Source organism: Musca autumnalis, unplaced genomic scaffold (assembly GCF_047663935.1).
Source record: "Musca autumnalis isolate F117 unplaced genomic scaffold, ASM4766393v1 scaffold_4, whole genome shotgun sequence".
In the NCBI taxonomy this organism is placed as follows: Eukaryota; Metazoa; Arthropoda; class Insecta; order Diptera; family Muscidae; genus Musca; species Musca autumnalis.
The window spans coordinates 63,527,065-63,550,088 of record NW_027411977.1 but is presented as its reverse complement, the minus strand read 5'-3'; the positions used below and the strand labels follow the sequence as shown (position 1 = coordinate 63,550,088).

The 23,024-nt window shown below is 34.5% G+C and overlaps 2 protein-coding genes and 1 long non-coding RNA gene across 5 annotated transcripts in view; 2 read left to right on the top strand and 1 right to left on the bottom strand.

Moving 5' to 3' along the window:
* The window catches only part of LOC141402449 (protein Asterix), a 225,222-nt gene that overhangs the window by 199,847 nt on the left and 2,351 nt on the right, over positions 1–23,024 (bottom strand). The window lies entirely within an intron of this gene.
* On the top strand, positions 3,241–10,575 carry LOC141400680 (uncharacterized). 3 transcript variants are annotated; one of them, XR_012412168.1, is made up of 6 exons: positions 3,241–3,616; positions 3,680–4,212; positions 4,276–4,396; positions 4,493–4,676; positions 4,744–5,148; positions 10,384–10,575. It is a non-coding gene; the product is annotated as an uncharacterized lncRNA (long non-coding RNA). The 3 variants fall into 3 exon arrangements; XR_012412169.1 differs by lacking the exon at positions 10,384–10,575 and having other exon boundaries at positions 3,751–4,212; positions 4,744–9,860; XR_012412167.1 differs by lacking the exon at positions 10,384–10,575 and having other exon boundaries at positions 4,744–9,860.
* On the top strand, positions 15,051–21,518 carry Yod1 (Yod1 deubiquitinase). The gene is made up of 3 exons (XM_073983752.1): positions 15,051–15,427; positions 15,758–16,761; positions 20,630–21,518. The coding sequence occupies exons 2-3, from the start codon at positions 15,943–15,945 to the stop codon at positions 20,840–20,842; spliced, it is 1,032 nt and encodes a 343-aa protein (XP_073839853.1). The 5' UTR covers positions 15,051–15,427; positions 15,758–15,942; the 3' UTR covers positions 20,843–21,518.

The window sequence follows — 23,024 nt, the reverse complement described above, 5'->3', positions numbered from 1 at the left end:
AGGAATAAAGAAATGTCAGAACCACATTTCAATTAGGTCGAACTTGGTCTTTTACCAGAGATGAATTAAGCAAGAAAGCCGAGCGACGAGCCTTACAATAAAACACCGCTTATAGAGGCGGTACAACGTTTGTTAACATGTGAGGTATTTGTTAAATTTGAAAAAATAAGGCCCTAATAAACATGTGCTTCTTTGATTTCAAAAACAAAATATTGAACCAGCTTCTCCCTTTTCACTGAATTTCCAACGATCCCAAACATTTTTGCAAGAATTCTACTTTCTGCGAGAAATTATACATTTAGTGGAATGATATGGAAACATACAAATTGGAAATGTAACGAATTTTCATTCATGTTTTCCAAAATATTCAATCCAATGTGAAAAATTATTAGTTTTTTTAATTCAAATAATTTATAGACATTTCCATGTACATTTGACGCTAACATTACCCAGCAAAAAATTTTGGAAGTTGTGCAATTAAAGTTATGATTTCACAACATCTTTTGATGTAGTCCAACAGAGTTATGAAAAATGCACTCCGTAACATTCATTTTATAAGCAGTTGCTGTAGATATCCCTACAGAAACAAAACAGTTGGTTGATCCCTACACATTTCTTCAAAAGACAAACAAGAGTGTATACATTTCGGAGAGTTTGTTATAAAATAAAGAAATAAAAACTGAAGTTGCGAACATTTTTGCTGTAATTCACGAGACGGAAATTGTTAATGGAGTGAAGTGCAGTTGGAGTCCATGTCGAAAGCTGAACTAGTGATGGGAAGTCAACATAAAAAAGCCTTTAGTATGATGAAGCAAAATCAGATGCGCTTGGATTAATTGGAGAACGAAGAAAGCAAACTAAAATGTGGTTGAATTTAATGGAAACTTTTTTAATTTGTGTTTAATAAAATTCTTTGTATTCTTGTTTTACACAAATAATAAATGCATTTTATTTATTCTGGGATATTTCGCAATAGCTTGCATTTTTACTGCATCTTTGGATTGATTAAAAACACAATCCGAAGAGTGCTGTGACAGTCCGGTTAAGTGGAGGTGGTACTTGTTGTTAGGCTGCGGCTTAGCTCGCCGGATGGGTGAGTTCGTCTTCCACTTGACTGCACACTTAAAGATATTTTTGTACCATCACTCATTTGGGGTTACTTTATAACTGTCATTCGGATTTGAAATTATAAAATAAAAAAAAGAAAAGGAAACGGATGTGTACTTATACATCCTGTAGCCGTTAACCTCAAAATAAATACTTAAATGAACTCCAATTTCCTTGAGGTATTGATGTGTTACCTCTTTGGCATTTTCCCACCCCTATCAGACATATTTCAGTCTGCCATGATGTTTCTTTTGCCAAAAGTAAATGTTAAGAAACATCCCAAAATCGAATAACCACTACCCTAGATATTCATTCAGCCCATATTAAATGAATTTTAAGCCATTTTTAAACTTTATAATTATAAGTTCAAATTTTAATCGTTTTTGAATTTATCCTTGTATTATACATTATTTTTAAACAATATTGTAACATATATGTTTATTTATTTCTTATTTTTAAATCTAGTCTTATATTTCAATTTGCATGCTTTTATAGATTTTAGTTTAATTTATCTTAGTTTTTATGTATACACAATTTTTACATATTTACACAATTTCCTTAATTATATTAATTTTCTATATTCATATTTTTTTACAGGAGACCGTTCTATTAATTTTACATTTTTTTATGGCTATATTTATTTAAAATAAAAAATACTGTTTTGTTGCTTTTATATATCTCATGATTTCATTTTTTTAGGTATTTGGCAAATTTTTTAGGTTAGGTAATGTATTTACTAGTGTATGATGACACGTGTATGAATATGTGCATTTTTACATATCGTTTTTATCATTTTTTTTTAAATTTTTGCATTTTTTAATTTTAATATCTTTTGCAGCAACCTTTATTACTATTCTTTTTATGGTTAGATAAATGTAACCGCCTTAAGTTAGGCTTTAGTATAATTTATGATTTTTTTAGGTTATGCAATGACTATCAAATTGTATGTGTATAACTGCGTGTAAAAATAGATAACGTGGTTATAAAAAGAAGAATAACAGAATTTGGTGGCAAGAAAATGAATTATGCAACCAATATGGAATTATTGTGCCACTCTTATCACTTTATGTGCATTTTAACAGCGTTTTTATTTAAATTTTAATCTCCTCAAGTTTGATATTCTTATCTTACTTGGTTTGTGTACTCACTATGATGATTTCCAACTCTTTCTTTACGACCATATCATGGAATTTTGGTAGGGTTGTTTTCTGAGTGTGGTGAGGTTAGGTTTTTGACCACTTTATGCTCGGGCTAAAGTGTCTCCCTCTATATCTCGCATGTATATCCCTGTGCACATTTATACAGCGATATTGACTGAGGGTTAATCCTTTGATCAACTTTAAAGGATTATTTTCCACAATATCCTGTACAAATGACAAGATTATTTGTTTTATTTATTATAAAAGAGATAGAAAATGAAATAGTTGCAATTTAATGCTTACCCGAGCAAAAAAAAACAATTTTGAATGTCAAAAATTTAGATTGAGTATATGAAATTTGAACTATGAAATTTGTTGATGTACGTGTGAGATGTTAATTATCTTCTATAAAACAGAATAATGAAATTAATAATTAACTATTTCCACTTTTCCATACATACTTTAACTGTGTTACGTTATTTTTTAAATAAAAATTTTATGTTGAGGTTAACTTTCTTTTTCATCACACCACTTGAAACTTTGTTGTCACTGGTTTAGGTAAACTCGTTGAATAATCTTTAAGGTGACATCTAGCAAGGTCAGTTGGCACATGGAGATAAAGTTTCAGAGATGATTTTTCATGGAACATTTAAGAACATATGCTGTAACTTGTGATTAAATGGGACTAGTGCCGGAGTAAGTAGACTAGATGGCGCTAATCGAAATATGATAAAAGAAAACCAAATGGAAATTCATTCGGATAAATGAAATAATTTCATGTTAACCGGATTATTGGTTAATTCGTTGAAAAGATAATCACACATTTTTAATACATATTATTATTTAATAAAAAATGTCCATGTTCAATAAATCATACATGTTTTATTTTCTTCAATCTAATCGTTCAACTTTTTGATGAATACAGTTTGAAAAGCCCTGTGATGATATAGTGTTGTATAACGACATCACATGTAATTGACGAACCTTACAACACTAATGTATGGACAGCTGACTTTATTTTTATTTACTTTTTTCCTTTGCCGGCAAAGGCAACAATTGCTAGAATAAATTAACAAATATTGAAAGCAAATATTTTAACAACATTATTGTCGTGCCTGGAATGACATCAAATCACAGCCAATAAGTGGAAAGATTGAAAGGAGGTATGCTGGCATATTTTGTGGTTGATGTGGATGGACGGACATATTCATGCCACAGCCAAAGGTGGCTGGAAAGAAAAGCAGTATGAAGGTATGTGTTGTGTGTCTGGATATAAGCAGGCCACAGCCAGAGGTGGCTGTCACAAAGCCAATGCTTTTTTGTGAAACCTGTGAAACAAAAAGTATTGGGAATGATTTTTATGTTGGCAGGTAATATTATGTTAGCTGTGCATCTTTATAATGGTCTAATGTTTGTTTACATTTTGATTTCAGGTATCATTGTTCTCTTATTACATTCTGGCAACAGTATATATGAAAGAATCTTAAAAATATTTTTCAACCAGAGATTCATTACTAATTATGGTGTACAATAAGAAATATTGTCAAAGATGAGCAAGCATCAAAATATCTAACAACGATACTATGCATTGTGCTATTGTGTATGCAGGCAAGTTGCATATTTGGATTGACATAAGTGGAAAGTATTCTTCCATTCGACCCTTTTTTATAAAACAAATTCTTATCGTGTTTGGTTTTTTTTTTTCAGGTATGTTGCTGTGTAGTGTGCATTGTTGTGCTTATGGGCAACAGTAAATATGATTGTTTATGATTAATGTACACATGATGATTTGGATAACACCGATGTTATTATACAACAAGCTGACATTTTTGAAAAAAGGTGCCGGAAACATGCATGGTTTTGCTATTGAGGCAGTCCAATTGACATGTGGGCACATGTATATATCCAGTATCCAGTAACAAATAAATTACAATAGAAATGGGCAACTATATCATTTTATCAGAAGGTATATTTCCATTTTTCTATTTTTTTATGGTCGTTTTGTAACGAAATACTTTTTCCTTTTCAGATATATTTTAGGAACGCTTGGCAGTTTATAAATATTTTGATGTGACAACTAATTCTTGCCAGTTGTTCATTTTGGTGTTTCTGCTACCTGTTTTTAGTTTTGTGTGTGGGTAATATCAAAGGTAAGTGCATATTTGGCCACCATTTCTGCAGTAGCAAGAAGAAATTATTTGTGTGTGCGTTGTTCAATATTGATCCCTTATTGTTTTTCTTTGCAGGTATTTAGATGTACCGTCTTATCAGGCAATAAGAATGACAAATATCTACCTTTTTGGCGAGGTACTAGGATGTTAAGCAAATCGCACATACAACTGTTTTAACGATTTGGGACAATGTATACAAAGCTATATGTGTATTGTTCAAGGATAAACAACATTTTGACTTTAAATGGGAAAAATTTGAGTGAGTGTTTTTAAAACCATTATGGTAATTTTTCCTATTTTAATGTATGATATTTGTTTCCTTGTAGGAATATTCAATGAGTGTGTGTGCACCTTTTTGTTGTGCAGGTTGTTTTTTAATTTTTACAAATGTTGTGGGATCGTGACTATTCATGTGAATGCCAATTTCTCTACCTGTGTGTATGGGCAACATTGTGTGTACAAATGCGATGAATGTACAACGGACGAGTTTTGTCAGATAAGTGAATTTAACACATACCACAATATAATGTTTTTACTAATCCTTGTTTTTCTTTTTTTTTTTCAGGTTAAAACTTGTTTATTATTTTAAATAACCCTTTTTCTTGTTGTTTTTCAGATGGTGTTAAATTAATGGCCGAATTTTTACCACATAAACAAATGATGACATCTATGTGGAACTTTATAAATTTTTGTATTGTGGATTAATCCATTAACAACAGCAGCTGTTTTGGGTGTGTGGTGAGAATATACTGAATTGAACTAATCTTAGATATAAGCATTCTTACTAACATCATTGTTTGAGATGTTGTGCGTGAATTGTACCGATTAGTTGACCTTTTAAGTTTTCAACTTCGTAGTAGCAATTCCCGATAGCTTTTCTTATCCTGCATTTAAGCCAGGGTTTGCAGAATTTTGCATTAATTCCTTTGGCAAAGTTACTCTGCACAAAGTTTTTCCTATAGACTTCCTGTCCAGGTTTATATGATACAATTCGGCTTCTTCTATTGTATGAACGAGTATTACGTTCATAAGCCTCATGTAATTTCTTATTTATGTTCTTGTGTAGAATTTGCATATTATCTGATGCAGGTAGAATCTCCAGACTACCATCTTCCAGTGCATCTAGTTTTCTTAGGATTGCATACGCATCTGCGTGTGTAATCATATTATAGCCTGTTAAGGCAAAATATGGAGATGTACCTGTTGAGGCGTGTAACGTCGATCGCAAGGCACACTCGATTTTGGGTAACTTCTCATCCCATTTAGATTGATCAGAGTTTATGTAGCTTCGTATACTACTGAGAATTGTCTGGTTCACACGCTCACTAGCGTTTGCTTGTGGTGCGTGTATTGCTGTTCTAATATGTTTAATACCAAACAATTTCAAGGTATCTGTAAACATTTCGGACGTAAATTGTCTTCCATTATCAGAATGGATGAATTCTGGTACACCGAATTTATAGAAAACTTCTTCTACCAAGAATTTTGTAACTTGGGTTACAGTGGCTTTTGTCATTGCTTTTAGTAGCACAAATTTGGTTTTATGATCCAATACAATAAATATGTAAGCTTTTCCTGATTTAGTTCTTGGGTAAGGGCCTAAAAAATCTACATAGATTTTCTGAAACGGTCTTTGGGTTACGACTTCGTTACCCATAGGTGGTCTTAATATCTGCTTAGGATGTTTGGTTTCCTTACATAGTTGACAATTGTTTACATATTCTTTTGTTTCATATGCCATTGTTGGCCAATAAAAATATTGCCTTATATTGTGTAATGTTTTTGATATGCCACCATGACATGTGTTGTTATCGTGAGATTTCTTTATTATTTCTGCTGTTAGTGTGCCTGGAAGCCATATCTTCCAACAGTCATCTTCACTTTCAACATCTGTTCGGTTAAATTTGACCCTTTTGTACACGACACCTTCGCACACTTTTAGGTCAGGTAGACGGTCTTTATTTTGTTCTATGGTGTCAATAAGCGTTAAATATTTGTTGTTTTTAAACTCATCAGAGTTGAAATTAATAATTGAAGCATTATCTAGGGTTATTTCGTCCATGTCCATACGCGAAAGCATATCAGGTACGACGTTTTTAGTACCTTTACGGTGCTCTATGCTAAACTTATATCCTTGGAGTTTTAAACTCCATCTCGCAAGTCTTCCGTTTAAATCTTTCTGTCGCATGAGCCATTGTAAACTGGAATGGTCTGTAATGACCGTAAATTCCATGAGCTCAATATACTGTCTAAATCGCTCTATTGCGAGTATGACCGCTAGGCATTCTTTTTCCGTCGTAGAATAATTGCGTTGGGCACTGTTCAGTTTCTTGGAAAAATATTCAATTGGATGTTCTCCGTTATCATCATCTTTCTGAAAAAGAACAGCCCCAACTCCGACGTTAGACGCGTCACACTGTACGAAGAATGGCCTAGCAAAGTCAGGACTCGACAATATTGGACTTGAGGTTAAGCAAACTTTCAATTTTTCAAATGATTCTAAGGCTTCAGGCGTCAAGACAAATTTTGGGCACTTTTTCAATGTGTCAGTCAAAGGAGCAGTCAGAGTGGAAAATTCATGGATGAATCTGCGATACCATCCTACTGTTCCTAAGAATTTTCTCACATCTTTTTGACACTTAGGTGGTTTTATATTGACGATTGCTTCTATCTTCCCAGGATCAGGCTTGAGTTTACCTGCTCCCACAAGATACCCTAGATATTTTAACTCCTTGTAGCAAAATTTGGATTTTTCCATATTAATGGTCAAACCTGCGCTAGTGAGTCTATTTCCTACTACCTGTAACATTGCTACATGATCATCAAAACTTTGTGACACCACCAGCAAATCGTCTAAGTACACAAATATTCGGTCCTTCAACTCTGGAGGAATAACTTTGTCCATCAGGCGGCACATCCTTTGAGCAGCATTGCACAGTCCAAAAGGCATGACCTTGAATTGGTAGTGGGGTCTACCCTGGACCGTGAATGCTGTCAAAGGACGGCTCGATTCCTCCAGAGGAATCTGCCAGAATGCGTCCTTAAGATCGATTGCGGTTATGTAATGTGTGTCACCTAGCCTGGCCAATAACCCGTCTATATTCGGCAAAGGGTAAGCGTCTTTTCTAGTCACTTTGTTTAGCTCCCTTGCGTCAAGACATAAGCGGTTTTTGTTTGGCTTAATGACTAGTGTCACCCGATTATTCCACTCTGCGTTTGTTGCTACCTCTATCACGTCTAAGTCCAACATACGATCCAGTTCATCGTACATTAATTTCTGAACTGCTGGACTGACTGGAAAATATCTCATCTTCTTTGGGATAGCATTTCCAACATCAATTGTATGTTTTTCGAGATGAGTTTTTCCCAATCCGTGTTTGGTGTAACAACGAAATGAGAGCTTCGCGTTTTCTAGTTTGATGTTTTGTTCGTATGTCAGGTTATGTATATTTTTGTCCTCAATATTGTTGATGACGTCATCAGACAATTCATTTATATCAGGATCGAAAGATATTTTGATATTTAGCATTTGCCAAAAATCATATCCCAATATGAGGCATTGTTTTAAATTAGGCACTAAATACAAAGTTAACTCTTTGGTTTTATTTGCACATTGGATGTTAACTTTTATTTTACCTATAATGTCCTGCTTTTTACCGTCCGCTGTATTGATAGTGGATTTAAAATTATGGATATGTGCATTGATTAATTTGGCATTTTCTATGCAATTCTTGCCTAAGCAACTGACTGATGCACCACTGTCCATAAGGCCCGTGAATGCGACTCCATTCAATTTTACATCCATGTATGGTCTGATGTCGTTAGCTACCTCTAAACATGCAGATGCTATTTCTTTTCGTTCTTTTTTTCTATTTGTATATGATTGTCTAGCCTTTACTATCTTTTTAGTTATCGCCGGTACAAAATCTTGAAAAATTTCTGCCCTTTTTTGGTTATATATTTCTAACCTTTGTTCGTAAGGAACAATAATTTTTAATTTCGGTGTTTGTTTCGATAAATTTTCATTTTTGGTTGACAGTATATTTGGTTTCTGTTGAGTATATTTTGAATTGGTATGTGATTCTGGTTCTATGTTTACTACTGGCTTGCATTCTGTTGAGAACATGGGGTACCAGTCTTCCCCATGCTCTTCCCTTGGTTTCCCATACATCTTGGACATTTTGGCGAAGTGACCCCATCGAACCCACACCTGTAGCAGAATATGTTTCGTTGGTCCAAATCGCAGTCCATAAATGTGTGGCCTGATTGTTTACAGTTCCAACAAGTTAATATCTTGGTTGGTACTGTTTGATTTTTATGCATAGCTTCAACATCAAATATTGGTTGGAAAGATTCGTCCTGTTCTAGTTCAAGTTCATGAACCCTTCTATAGTTTTGATGTTGTTGTCTGAATGATAACCGCTTAGATATTGTAACCTCAGCTCGTTTGCATTCTTCAAGGAGGTCATCAATTGTATCAATGTATTTAGCATAGATCAATTGAACTAAACCATCCTTGAGATTGTCTTTTATGATTTTCACGATCTCAAATTCTGGGATCGGTATCCTCATTTGGTTTTTCAGACGGACAATTTCTGATATATAGATGTCGGCAGTTTCCGATGGAAGCTGTCGACGATCTATTATCTTGCGTTGGATTTCGAAATCGCTTTCGAAATTACGAAATTTTTTTATAAAATGGTATTTCAGATGTTGCCATTCGCAGATAGGATTTTGCTGTCTGAATAACCAAAGCCATTCAGAAGCTCTGCCTGCTAGAAGATGGTGAAATCCTTTCACAAAAACGTCTAAAGGACAATTATAGTCCAATCTTAATGATTCTGCCCTAAATACAAATTCTTCAACACTAATTGATTTCGACGAACCATCGAATTTTAATCCCCACTTTTGGAGCTGTAGGGGTGTTATTGGTTTATAACCCAAAGAAAAGTTCTGATTCATATTGTGTGGATATGAGTCTCTAGTGACTTGTGGCGGATAATTCGTACCACGTTGTCGTTGTTGTTGGGAGTTTATATTGTTTTGTTGTGTATTGGGCGGTACCGTATCTGTCCTAATTGGCTCTTGTGTGATATTGAGTGACATATTTCTTAGAGAATCAATTGTATCTCTCACTGTCTGAGATACCCTTGAAGCTAGACGATCCTCCATAGTTTGCAATGTTTCAGACTGAGCTATTCGTACTGAAGCACTAATATACTCTCTGAGACTTGGACCATCGTTGGTATTGATTGGTGCATCTATGTTAATATTGTTATTACAGGCTGGAATTGCCGGATGTGAATCTGAATTGTTTGATTCATTGTGACCTGTTAGACTACTATATGGTGGTCTTGTAATAGACGAGCTTCCGTCAGGTGATAATGTTTGTTGACCTGTTGCAGGAAAAGGATTCACAGACATAAGTGGTTGAATACCAGTTCCTACAATGGTTGTATTTGCCTCTTGTGTTGAAATCTGAGAAATGTTCATGTTGTTATTACCGATAGGGTTGGAAGTAGTAGTAGTGGTTGGTAAAGAATTATAACTTGCAGCTTGAGATGTGCTGGCACCAGAATTTAGAACAATACCAGTATTAAACATTGCAGCGTAAGATGTGCTGGCAGCGTTAATACCATTGGTTGTCGAATTGTTTTTATTTGCAAGTCTGTTAGAAGTTCTGGTAGGAACAGCGTTTTTATTGGGCATTGTAAGACTAGTTCAGAAAGATCAAAGAACGATATTGTTGTTGATGCAAACAGATATTGAGATCAAAAACGTGAAAATTGAAAAATTATTGTTTAAACTTAATCGAAATATTTTGGTATTTTTAAAAATAATCGTTAAATATTTGTATATATAAATTGTTTTGGAAACTTAGATATTTTTATATAATATTATAATAATTGTTATTTTTAAATATTTCTTAATTTTTTACTAATATATATTTTTTTGTTTCTTTTCAGGTAGTATTTTTTTTTGGAATATTACATTTATATTTTTTGTATATATGATTTTGATATTTTTCTATATTTTTTTGTTAACTTAATTGTAAATATGTGTATGTGTAATATTTTTGTATATATATATATTTTTTTGGCAGTATTTGGTTTGTTTAATTATTAATTTAATTTAAATATTTGTCAAATTTATTTTAACAAAACCAAATTTATATATATTTGAATATATTCAATCAAATTATATAAATATATATTTTTAATTTTTTTACTGTATTAAACTATTTTATATGTTTATTATTAACAACAATATGATTGTTTTAATCTTTGCATATATTTTTAATATTGTTTATATAATTTTGGTTTTGTTTTGGATATTTGTGTTAATTAAATATTATATAAAATCACTTATATCTATTTTTTGATGATTGATTTTTTGAGTATTTTTTTATATTTATTGTTTTCTTTATTGTATTTTGGTTTATATTTACAAAAGCACATTTATATATTATTAAATTTTAATATCTTTTTATTTCCTTTAATGTTTAAACAATATTTACTTTATTAATAATTAATAATTTAATTATATTTTGGCAATATATTTTTTTTAAATGTGGTTTTGTAAATTAACTACAATTTTTGATTTTTTTTTTATAATTTAAATACTTTTACTTTGTATATAAATTTTTAAATTTTTTTGTATAAAAAATAATGCAATATCTAAAGACTTGTTTGTTTTGTATATAATTCTTTTTTTTTCTTTGTTTTGTTGTTTGTTCAATTTTCTAATATTTAGGCTGAATAAAAATGATCAGGTAGTGATTTTTATGTATAAATTTTTAATTGGAATTCTGGAAAGTCAATTTATTTGGTATTTTCAGAATATTATTAATTTCTAATTTTAATTAGAAATATAAATAAATGAAAAAATTAACTTGTTTTGAAACATTTTAAATTATGTTTATTTTTTAAATAAACATATAAAATAAAGCATTTATTTTGGTTTGAATTTTTAATTGTTTTAATGGAAAAGGCTTATTAGGGTTTTGATGGTAAGTAAAGTACACAATTAGGGACTAAAAATTTTATTTGTATAGGTCCTTTCTAGATCAATGACTTCTGTTTTCAAAATAGGAACAAATATTTACCTAGCTATTTAGCCTATCGAATATGTTTCCCTTCTGGATACATCAATCATTTCTCTGGATTGGCGACTTGTATAGCTGATTGTATCTTTGTACCTGTACTACACGGCATGGCTCTACACGTGCCTTCCGGGATACTGATACGGAAAATACAATCCACTAACAAGTTTGGGCTATGGGAGAAAAATCAAAAATTTAAAAATGCTCTGTAGTTGGGCGCCATAAATGTGACAGTCCGGTTAAGTGGAGGTGGTACTTGTTGTTAGGCTGCGGCTTAGCTCGCCGGATGGGTGAGTTCGTCTTCCACTTGACTGCACACTTAAAGATATTTTTGTACCATCACTCATTTGGGGTTACTTTATAACTGTCATTCGGATTTGAAATTATAAAATAAAAAAAAGAAAAGGAAACGGATGTGTACTTATACATCCTGTAGCCGTTAACCTCAAAATAAATACTTAAATGAACTCCAATTTCCTTGAGGTATTGATGTGTTACCTCTTTGGCATTTTCCCACCCCTATCAGACATATTTCAGTCTGCCATGATGTTTCTTTTGCCAAAAGTAAATGTTAAGAAACATCCCAAAATCGAATAACCACTACCCTAGATATTCATTCAGCCCATATTAAATGAATTTTAAGCCATTTTTAAACTTTATAATTATAAGTTCAAATTTTAATCGTTTTTGAATTTATCCTTGTATTATACATTATTTTTAAACAATATTGTAACATATATGTTTATTTATTTCTTATTTTTAAATCTAGTCTTATATTTCAATTTGCATGCTTTTATAGATTTTAGTTTAATTTATCTTAGTTTTTATGTATACACAATTTTTACATATTTACACAATTTCCTTAATTATATTAATTTTCTATATTCATATTTTTTTACAGGAGACCGTTCTATTAATTTTACATTTTTTTATGGCTATATTTATTTAAAATAAAAAATACTGTTTTGTTGCTTTTATATATCTCATGATTTCATTTTTTTAGGTATTTGGCAAATTTTTTAGGTTAGGTAATGTATTTACTAGTGTATGATGACACGTGTATGAATATGTGCATTTTTACATATCGTTTTTATCATTTTTTTTTAAATTTTTGCATTTTTTAATTTTAATATCTTTTGCAGCAACCTTTATTACTATTCTTTTTATGGTTAGATAAATGTAACCGCCTTAAGTTAGGCTTTAGTATAATTTATGATTTTTTTATGTTATGCAATGACTATCAAATTGTATGTGTATAACTGCGTGTAAAAATAGATAACGTGGTTATAAAAAGAAGAATAACAGAATTTGGTGGCAAGAAAATGAATTATGCAACCAATATGGAATTATTGTGCCACTCTTATCACTTTATGTGCATTTTAACAGCATTATTGATTTCCAACTCTTTCTTTACGACCATATCATGGAATTTTGGTAGGGTTGTTTTCTGAGTGTGGTGAGGTTAGGTTTTTGACCACTTTATGCTCGGGCTAAAGTGTCTCCCTCTATATCTCGCATGTATATCCCTGTGCACATTTATACAGCGATATTGACTGAGGGTTAATCCTTTGATCAACTTTAAAGGATTATTTTCCACAATATCCTGTACAAATGACAAGATTATTTGTTTTATTTATTATAAAAGAGATAGAAAATGAAATAGTTGCAATTTAATGCTTACCCGAGCAAAAAAAAACAATTTTGAATGTCAAAAATTTAGATTGAGTATATGAAATTTGAACTATGAAATTTGTTGATGTACGTGTGAGATGTTAATTATCTTCTATAAAACAGAATAATGAAATTAATAATTAACTATTTCCACTTTTCCATACATACTTTAACTGTGTTACGTTATTTTTTAAATAAAAATTTTATGTTGAGGTTAACTTTCTTTTTCATCACACCACTTGAAACTTTGTTGTCACTGGTTTAGGTAAACTCGTTGAATAATCTTTAAGGTGACATCTAGCAAGGTCAGTTGGCACATGGAGATAAAGTTTCAGAGATGATTTTTCATGGAACATTTAAGAACATATGCTGTAACTTGTGATTAAATGGGACTAGTGCCGGAGTAAGTAGACTAGATGGCGCTAATCGAAATATGATAAAAGAAAACCAAATGGAAATTCATTCGGATAAATGAAATAATTTCATGTTAACCGGATTATTGGTTAATTCGTTGAAAAGATAATCACACATTTTTAATACATATTATTATTTAATAAAAAATGTCCATGTTCAATAAATCATACATGTTTTATTTTCTTCAATCTAATCGTTCAACTTTTTGATGAATACAGTTTGAAAAGCCCTGTGATGATATAGTGTTGTATAACGACATCACATGTAATTGACGAACCTTACAACACTAATATATGGACAGCTGACTTTATTTTTATTTACTTTTTTCCTTTGCCGGCAAAGGCAACAATTGCTAGAATAAATTAACAAATATTGAAAGCAAATATTTTAACAACATTATTGTCGTGCCTGGAATGACATCAAATCACAGCCAATAAGTGGAAAGATTGAAAGGAGGTATGCTGGCATATTTTGTGGTTGATGTGGATGGACGGACATATTCATGCCACAGCCAAAGGTGGCTGGAAAGAAAAGCAGTATGAAGGTATGTGTTGTGTGTCTGGATATAAGCAGGCCACAGCCAGAGGTGGCTGTCACAGTGCCTTTAAATTCAATCCAAAATACTACATAAAAAGTTGTGATTTGGATCGAAAACGGAGTGCATCCTAGCTGTGTGCTGTGGAAGCAAAATGGAGTGCATCCTAGCTGCGCGCTCTCTTGTAAAATTCATAAGTGAATTCATAGGAAAAGATGTACTCCAACGGCAAATGTACCGTACACTTGTAGTGATTCAACTGCATCCTCGGATGCAAACTTTTTGCTGGGTACAAACAAAAACCAAAGTTCTATGTGGTTGTTGTTGAGTTGTAATTGTCCCGGTCCACATTAGTATGAATTTCATTAAAAAAAATTTCATGAAATTAGGCGTTCTTAGCTCGAATTCCCCACTACAGAATTTTTTGGTCTGTTCCTTTACTTTTGAAAATGGTAAAACCGGCAAAAGTAGTAAAAGTTGTAAACTGCTCCCATATGTATTGTATGGTGTCCGAAGTAAAGGAACGCTTTTCGAGTAAAAAGTGGTAAAACTTGAAGATTCTTGCACGTAAAGGAACAGAGCTTTTATAATTTTACTCTACTATGGAACTCGATCTAGAGACGCATAATTTCGTGTCAAAATTTCAGTGAAATTACTGTGGTGTGGCTCGGGCATTTGTTGTAGTATTTACTTTACCTTATATTTGTTCTACCATGACTTTTACTATTAAAAAAGTAAAGGAACAAAGTTTTGAAGGACAGAACAGAATCAATCGTCGCTTGCTTTGCTTGCTTCCCAAATGTCAAATTATAAAGGAATGTCAGAGCCTACTAAAGTAGAACGCAGGTGGATTTGCAAAGAGGCTCTGACATTCCTTTATAATTTGACATTTGGGGAAGCAAGCGACGATTGATTCTGTTCTGGCTTTAATTTGTTCCTGTCCGTCTTTGGAAGTTACTCTAAAGTCCTGGTCCGCATAGCGTGAATTTCATTAAAAAATTTTATGAAATTAGGCGTTCTTAAATCGAATTCCCCACTACAGCAATTTTACGATTTTACTCTACTATGGAAGTCGATCTAGATACGCATAATTTCATGCATTTTTTTCAATGAAATCACTCTAGTGTGGACGGGGACAAAGCCGAACGTTGAAACTTTCATACGAAACATTCTCACAGGAGCTCCTTCACCACCGCTCTCTCCCAAAAGCTGTGAAAGTTTCGTATGCAAGTTTCAACGTGTGGCTTTGGAGTTATTTCAAAACGTCTCCTTGGAAAATCAATTATTGGTCTGTTCCAGAACCTGCAAGAAGCTACTATTTTTTACTACTATTAATAGTCTGTTCCAGAACTGCAAGAATCTACTATTTTTTCCGATAACATAAAGGAAAAAATTTTATCGTAGTAAAAAATAGTAGCTTCTTGCAGGTTCTGCAACAGACCATATGAGAAGCCGAATAGTGGTGAAAGATCTCCTACACCTCCGCTCTCTCCCAAAAGCAGTGAAAGTTTCGTATGAAAGTTTCGACGTGTGGCTTTGGAGTTATTTCAAAACGTTTTCTTGGAAAATCGATTATGAGAAGTCGATGGTTCGATTAATAATCGACTTCGATTTTTAGATCCTTCCAGTCAAATTTCGATTAACAAAAGTCAATTTAATTGTCCCTAATTGTTGAATAAAATAAAATACCAAAAATAGACGAAAAGATTCGGCTAAAATAATTAAGCAAATTACAAATTAACCATAAAAATAAATTATTAAGTGAATACTCTACGCAATAAAAAACATATTACGAAATTCACAATGACGGGTGCATCATTCAGCGTTAAATTGAAATCGAAAAAAGGTCAATTCATTGTCAAGGAATTGACAAATCAAACAACAGTAAAAGATCTCAAACAGCGTATTAGCGAATTAACACAAATTAAAGAACAAAATTTGCACATTCTTATGGGCTTCCCTCCAAGGCCGTTGGATGTTACACAAAATCTCCAACAAACCCTACAGGCAGCTGGAATCTGCAATGGTGAAACACTGATTGTGGACGAGAAAGAAGCACCAACATTACCAAGCATTGAAGATGATGAAGCTCTGGCACGTCGCCTACAAGAAGAAGAGGAAAACGAACTAAGACAGTTGGTGGCTACGGCAGCAAACTCTGGCGACAGTGGTTCAGAACGCTTAGTGGGACCGGCTGACCTTGATGGTGGTAGTTCTAGTGGTAATTTTAATGGAATACTCTTGAAAAAAGTTGTACCTGCCGACAACTCATGCTTGTTTACCAGCATACGTTTTGTATTGAACGGGAAAATAGATAATGAGGGCAGTGAAATGATGCGTCACATCATTGCCCAAGAAGTTGCTGCAAATCCCCAAGAATACAATGATGCTGTTTTGGGCAAATCAAATGCCGAATATTGTACTTGGATACAAAAGCCTGATTCATGGGGTGGTGCCATTGAAGTAGCCATACTTTCCAGCTATTATGGAATAGAGATTGATGTGGTCGATATACAAAATGCCATTATCAATCGTTTTGGTGAGGATAAGAATTATGGTCTGAGAGTATTTTTACTATTCGATGGTATACACTATGATCCGTTGTATTTGGAAACCGAGGGGGTAAGTTTGTGTTGTTTTATTTCATTTTCTTCTTTTTTTGTTATATAATTTATAGTACAGCTGCATGGCATTTGCTGGTACTGTAGAGGGAGGGGGTGAGTAGATTTATATAATTTATAGTACAGCTGCATGGCATTTGCTGGTACTGTAGAGGGAGGGGGTGAGTAGATTTTCTAAATGCTGAAAGTTAAAATGTTATTGACATGATAGAATGAAATATGTCCTATATGATATCTACGAAGTCGAATATAAACAAAGCAAAACATATGGACGTACCTACCGCACCTCTACATACACACGCCATTTATAAATAAATGCAAATAGATAAGAGTTGAACTTTACCATGTCCGATGCAATAAAAACAACACAAATCTAGGCTGAAATTATGTTCTGCAGCCTTATTTAAGACGGCCGTTTAACTGTACATAATACTAAGGATAGCCTTGTGCCTGCTCCAAAAAAACATCAGGAACAACACTATTTTTAATACTCCAAAACCAGCAGGAAAAAGAATGATCGCCCCAAAAGTGGAGCGTATCTTTTACACCATTTGTGGTTCAGCCAAAACAACTTTGGTCATGGCAGCTGACATTTTTCAGATGACATTGGTGGGGGGATATACCCCGAGCACCGCACTTACACGATAGTTATTTTGAGCATATGTGACGTCATCTTTGTGAATGCTATTTAAAGCTGCTTGAAACGCTTTCGGATATAGGGGTTCTCTTTTGTAACGTTGGACCTCTCTTTCTAGATCATCTCTCTTTCCTAACATGCCTGGGAGGTTTGTGCTACCACAATATGGTGATTAGGACGAATCTCACTTTATCACCTGAGCAACTACTGCAACGAGAGCCTGCCATTCTGTTGCCGTACTAGAAAAATCTTCGTCTCCTCATGTAGATGATTCACTGAAGACTTGAGGAGTTACCCTGTTGCAGTTCTCTGAACGGCATTTTGTCAGTTTTGAATACTGCTTCATCGTATTGCACTTATGCTCGCGGTCCACACTGGTGCCGCATAGTTTACCTGCTATCGCGTTATATTGGTCTGCTCTCTAAGTATTGACAGTTAGGAACTTGAGGACCTTGTTCCTATTTCTCAGCAGTGGTATGGACAGGCGATGTGATCTTGCAGTCAGTCGAATGTGACCCCTATAATTTTAGGTTTAATTGATTTAATTGATTATCCAAAGTTCCAAACATGGCCGGAGAGTAGTTTACGCGACGTCCTCAAACATCGTAGAGATTTGCGTGCAGCGCTGTAGTAGTGTTGTGCTGCGATCAGCAACTATATCTGTCGCAGGGAAGGAGCGTCTGCCATGGACGACAAAAACACAATCGGTCTGTACGATTCACATTTGTTGGAATTCTTACCTGGGTACGGGGACTCACACTGCCCATATTTCAGACTTCGTGTACGATGTGCGTGGCTTGTGATATACTCAATTCCCAGCGCATCCAGCTGTTTCAGCATTATCATGGATATACCGCCCGTCTTAGCGTCCCTAATGGCATTTGAAACATCCAGTAGTGCGATTCTCTAACACATTTTTTGAGTTACCGACAAAAATCGGTAAAATTAAAACGCAAAATTATAAATGAAAAGTTCAAATAAAAGTTGACAACACTGTTGCTATCGGTATAACCTTACGACTGCTTTTTATTCATCGCTTACTTACCGAAAAACATCGGTAATTAGTCCCAATTTACATTAGGCGAGTTTACTTGCGGCAATTGTCAGTTTGATGGAGAGAGAGGTGAGGCATATGGTAACCCTTTGCCTCTCAGCCCCCTCTCTCACCTAGAAACTGACAATTGCCGCAAGTAAACTCGCCTAATGTAAATTGGGACTTACCAAAATTATAAGCATTTTAATTTTACCGACAATTGTCGGTAACTCACAAAATTAGTTAGTGAATCGCACTACAGGAGTGCTCGACAAATTTTCAATTAAAATGATTTCGGATCAGTCATCGTAACGCACCTTTTCGGATCAGTCAACGTAACGTCGCCAAGCGTGACTGAGGTCCTACCTTCCTTCTTTGCAGAGTTCAAGAGTAACTTAACCCTTGTCCACAATTCACCAATGTTGCAGATGACCTAGCCACTTGTTCCACTTGTGATCACTGACAGCCTGTTAGCTTCCAGTGTCAGCTCCCCGACTTTGGGGGTCACTACAGTTGGCTCGCCGAAGCTCATCACACTCATTTACTAATCCCGTGGACTCTACTGGAAAGTTTGGTCTCACTTCGGTTATTCGACCAGCAGGTATATGACTAGCTGCAGGGACAGTGATGATGTTTCGGAACTTACCTTCTGCTACCCGAACATCAGAAGGGTTGGGCAGATCTCTGAAAAGGTATTTAAGGAACTATTTGAAAATCGGTCAATTACTTTTCCCATGATTGGTAAATGTGCAGCGTTCAGAGCCGATGAAGTCGCGATGGTCAGATCCAAGAGAAAGGACGAATTTTTAAGACAAGTTGACACGATGGTTAGTCTGGAAAACTGTAAAACTCTTCGCTAATGCCGGTAGGGGCATCCTTATTGACAGTGCAAAACGTAAATCTATTAATCTGCTCAGCCAGCACTATAACCCTCTGGCCGTTTCCGGGGATCGAATGCCACAACTCATGATGATCAATAGCGGGCTAATGTTAGGCCTATAAACTGAAGTACACCTATTTATCGGCGGGATGGATAGGTTCAGCAACTCTACCTCGGCAGTTTCACACCTGACTGCTACATCCCCAGCAAGCCAATCGTACCGACATCGTAACGAAATCGGAACAAAATTCGGACGATACGTCCGATATCTGATCCGAAATCGTAACGATATCTTAACGAAAGTTGTATAAAGTGGTTGACATAATTTCGGAACGAAATGTCGGAGCGACATCGGATCGATTTCGTAACGAAATCTGAAGAAAATCCTTGGGAAATTCGGAAAGGAAATTTCTTTCCGACATTCGTTCCGAAATCGCTACAAAATCTGAACTATTTCCTCCGAAAAATCGTTTAGAAATCGGAACGAAATCTGAACGACTTTGCTTCCGAAATTGTTCAGACGTGTTCGTATGATTACACGGCAGCAATGAATTGTTTAATAAAAAATTCGTCATGATGTCATGGTCTGCGCCGACGTCAGTTGCTTGAGTTGCAATGAAAACGACATATCTACCCAGCAAACCAAATGTCGGATGTCCGACACGTCTGAACAATTTCGGAAGCAACGTCGTTCAGATTTCTAAACGATTTTTCAGAGCGGAAATAGTTCAGATTTTGTACCGATTTCGTTCCGTTTTCGGAACAAATGTCGGAAAAAATTTCCTTTCCGAATTTCCCAAGGATTTTCTTCAGATTTCGTTACGAAATCGGATCGAAATCGATACGATGTCGTTCCGATATTTCGTTCCGAAATTATGTCAACCACTTCATACAACTTTCGTTAAGATATCGTTACGATTTCGGATCAGACATCGGACGTATCGTCCGAATTTTGTTCCGATTTCGTTAAGATGTCGGTACGATTGGTTTGCTGGGTAGTGTCATTACAACTTACACCATTACCATCTTGAACGGTGTTTGCACTAGATCTCCTTTCCGCGTTAACCTTCTTTATGAGGATTTATTTGACGTTTGCGCTATGGTATTGAAATTTGAAACCAATTGGGTTTTTTTAAATCCGGTTAAGTGCAAACGGGGTATTACAGCAATTTGCTTTGATATATTATCTAGACCAGGCGCTTTGGCTGGTTTGGAGTTGAAGCCTTTTGTCACAACCACTCTAAAATATTACTTTTTTCGTATTTCATTCAATGTTTCTCATTATAAATAATTAAATATTTGTTTTATTTTTTTTTTAGGGTGGTCCTCCTGCAACCATATTTCCCGTTGAAGAAATCGGTGTATACCAACAAGCTGAACAACTGGCCAAGGAGGCCAAGTCGTCACGTCAATTTACAAATGTTGATAAATTTACCTTGCGCTGTTTACAGTGCGGCATTGCAATGGTGGGTCAAGTGCAGGCCACACAACATGCTAAAAGTACCGGCCATACAAATTTTGGAGAAATATAATATCCTCTTATACTGGGTGCCCTCTACATGTTTGCCTTTTGCGTTTTTATCTATTATCTAATAACACAATGGTTTATGAGCCCCAATTCATTGTTATAACGTATATAAAACACTTCTTTAACAGCCAACAACAACTGCAACAAAAGTACACAAAATGGAAAATACTCCAGACATTACTATGGTCTTGTTCTTTTCGAAATGTTATTGATGCTTTGTTTGCACCTTAATTTTATATACAACATATAACTGGGTTTTGACTCTACCGGGTGCCTTAAGTGCTACCTACCTATCTAACTCTAATTCTTCTCCTCCTCCATCTCCGCCTACCATTATGAACCTCATTTTTATGGACGATCTAATATGAACTAAATATATCTCGACAACTATTTTCACTACTCACACACCTCACCACCAAATGTTTAGCTGAAAAACAAAACATCACCGGCTTTTGGCTTCTGATTATAAAGAAAGAACAATATTATATTTATATTATTATTTTAAATATTTTTTAGTAGAAACAACTTCTTTGTCAGCTTAAAAGATATTATTTATACTAAGTAAAAATATTTTCGCTACAAAAATTATTGTTAAATTATTTTTTATTTGATTATTTTTCTTATTTGGTTTATTATGAATTTTTAAAATAGATACAAAAACATGAAAAACACTAATAAAATGAATTGTATGATTTGATATTGAAGGCGAAGGGATTCTTGGGCGGAAGAAACTGTAACTTGTGGAAATTAAAAAAAAATGTTTTAAAATGAAAATCGAATCTTATTATCCACTTTAAAATATTCTGAGCGTTCAATGGGATGAACATACACCAACGGCATAGTCCCCATAATTAATCCAATATTTTAACCTACCCCATAACGTATCAGTATAATGGCAAAGGTAAGTATATACATATCGCACCTGTTCAACAAAAGGGAAGCAACTCAAAATTTCTTACTTTTCAGTAGAGACAAAAACCTGTTCATACGTAACTAGTAACTCTGAGGACACGAAGAGTGGAATAACGGTATTTTTGACGAAAGAGTAGACAAAACAATGGGAGATTTTTACCGTGGATGGAGTTGATCATTATCGTTTTTTATTAAAAAGTGAAATTTTCAAAATTTTGAGTTACTACCCTTTTGTTGAACAGGTGCGATATATGTAGCTACACTGCTGTTAACTGTAGCACCATGCTTAGTGTCCGAAAGATTGCAAGATTGTTTACGTCATTTATGAAATATGAAACTTATGCTTAGTCGATCTTGGCGACTACTTCCACGCGAGTATTAACAAAATGTACCCAACTAAATATGCATCCATATTGTTTATCAAATTGACTTCGATGGACAAACAATGGAGCAAATTGCAAACATCGAAAATCAATGCGCTCCGATTTGCAATGGGTTGTGTTTAAATGTCCAGTGAGAGGTGGAGATCAGAATGCTTGTCAGTCAGGCAAAATAATGTTTTGCTGACAAGAAAGATTCTGTTTACTCCTATCTGCCGTGTCAACCCAGTCATTCAACTGTGATGGAAGATCCGAAGACATGTAAGACGTCAATCCATCGTCAACCGATTATCAATAACGAACTCCATGTAAAATGCTTTCCGAAACTGCTTTTGATCCTAAATCAGTATTCTCCTGCAATTTTATTTCTTAATTCTCATAGAGGTATTAATTCCATTATAATATAATAATTGTTCCACAAACATCCCAGGCGGGACAGGGGAGACTTCTCTCATATCAATAAGTGCACCCCGATTCATATTACCTCAATGATATGGGACCTACTGTTTATCGCCGAGTCCGAACGGCGTGTCTAAGACACCACTTGTAGAGAAGTTGAACAAGGCTGAAATACTCAGAAAATGTCGCCAACATTACTGAGGGGTATTTTGCCACCGTTGAAAAGTGTTTGATGTTGACTGGCCGGGGAATCGAACCCACGACCTTTAGCGTGCAAGGCGGGTGTGCATACCAGTGCACCACGGTGGCACCCATTAATTCCATTAGAGGTATGAGGTATGTATTATATCTAGTACCCTAGATAGGTGCCCTTTAAAGTCATCACGATACTTCATATCTGTTCAATTGCCCATCTAACCTAAAAAAATCTACGTCATATAAAGATCTGTCCTGTCGTCCTAATAATCACAGTGTAATGCAAGATCCAACCCCTAG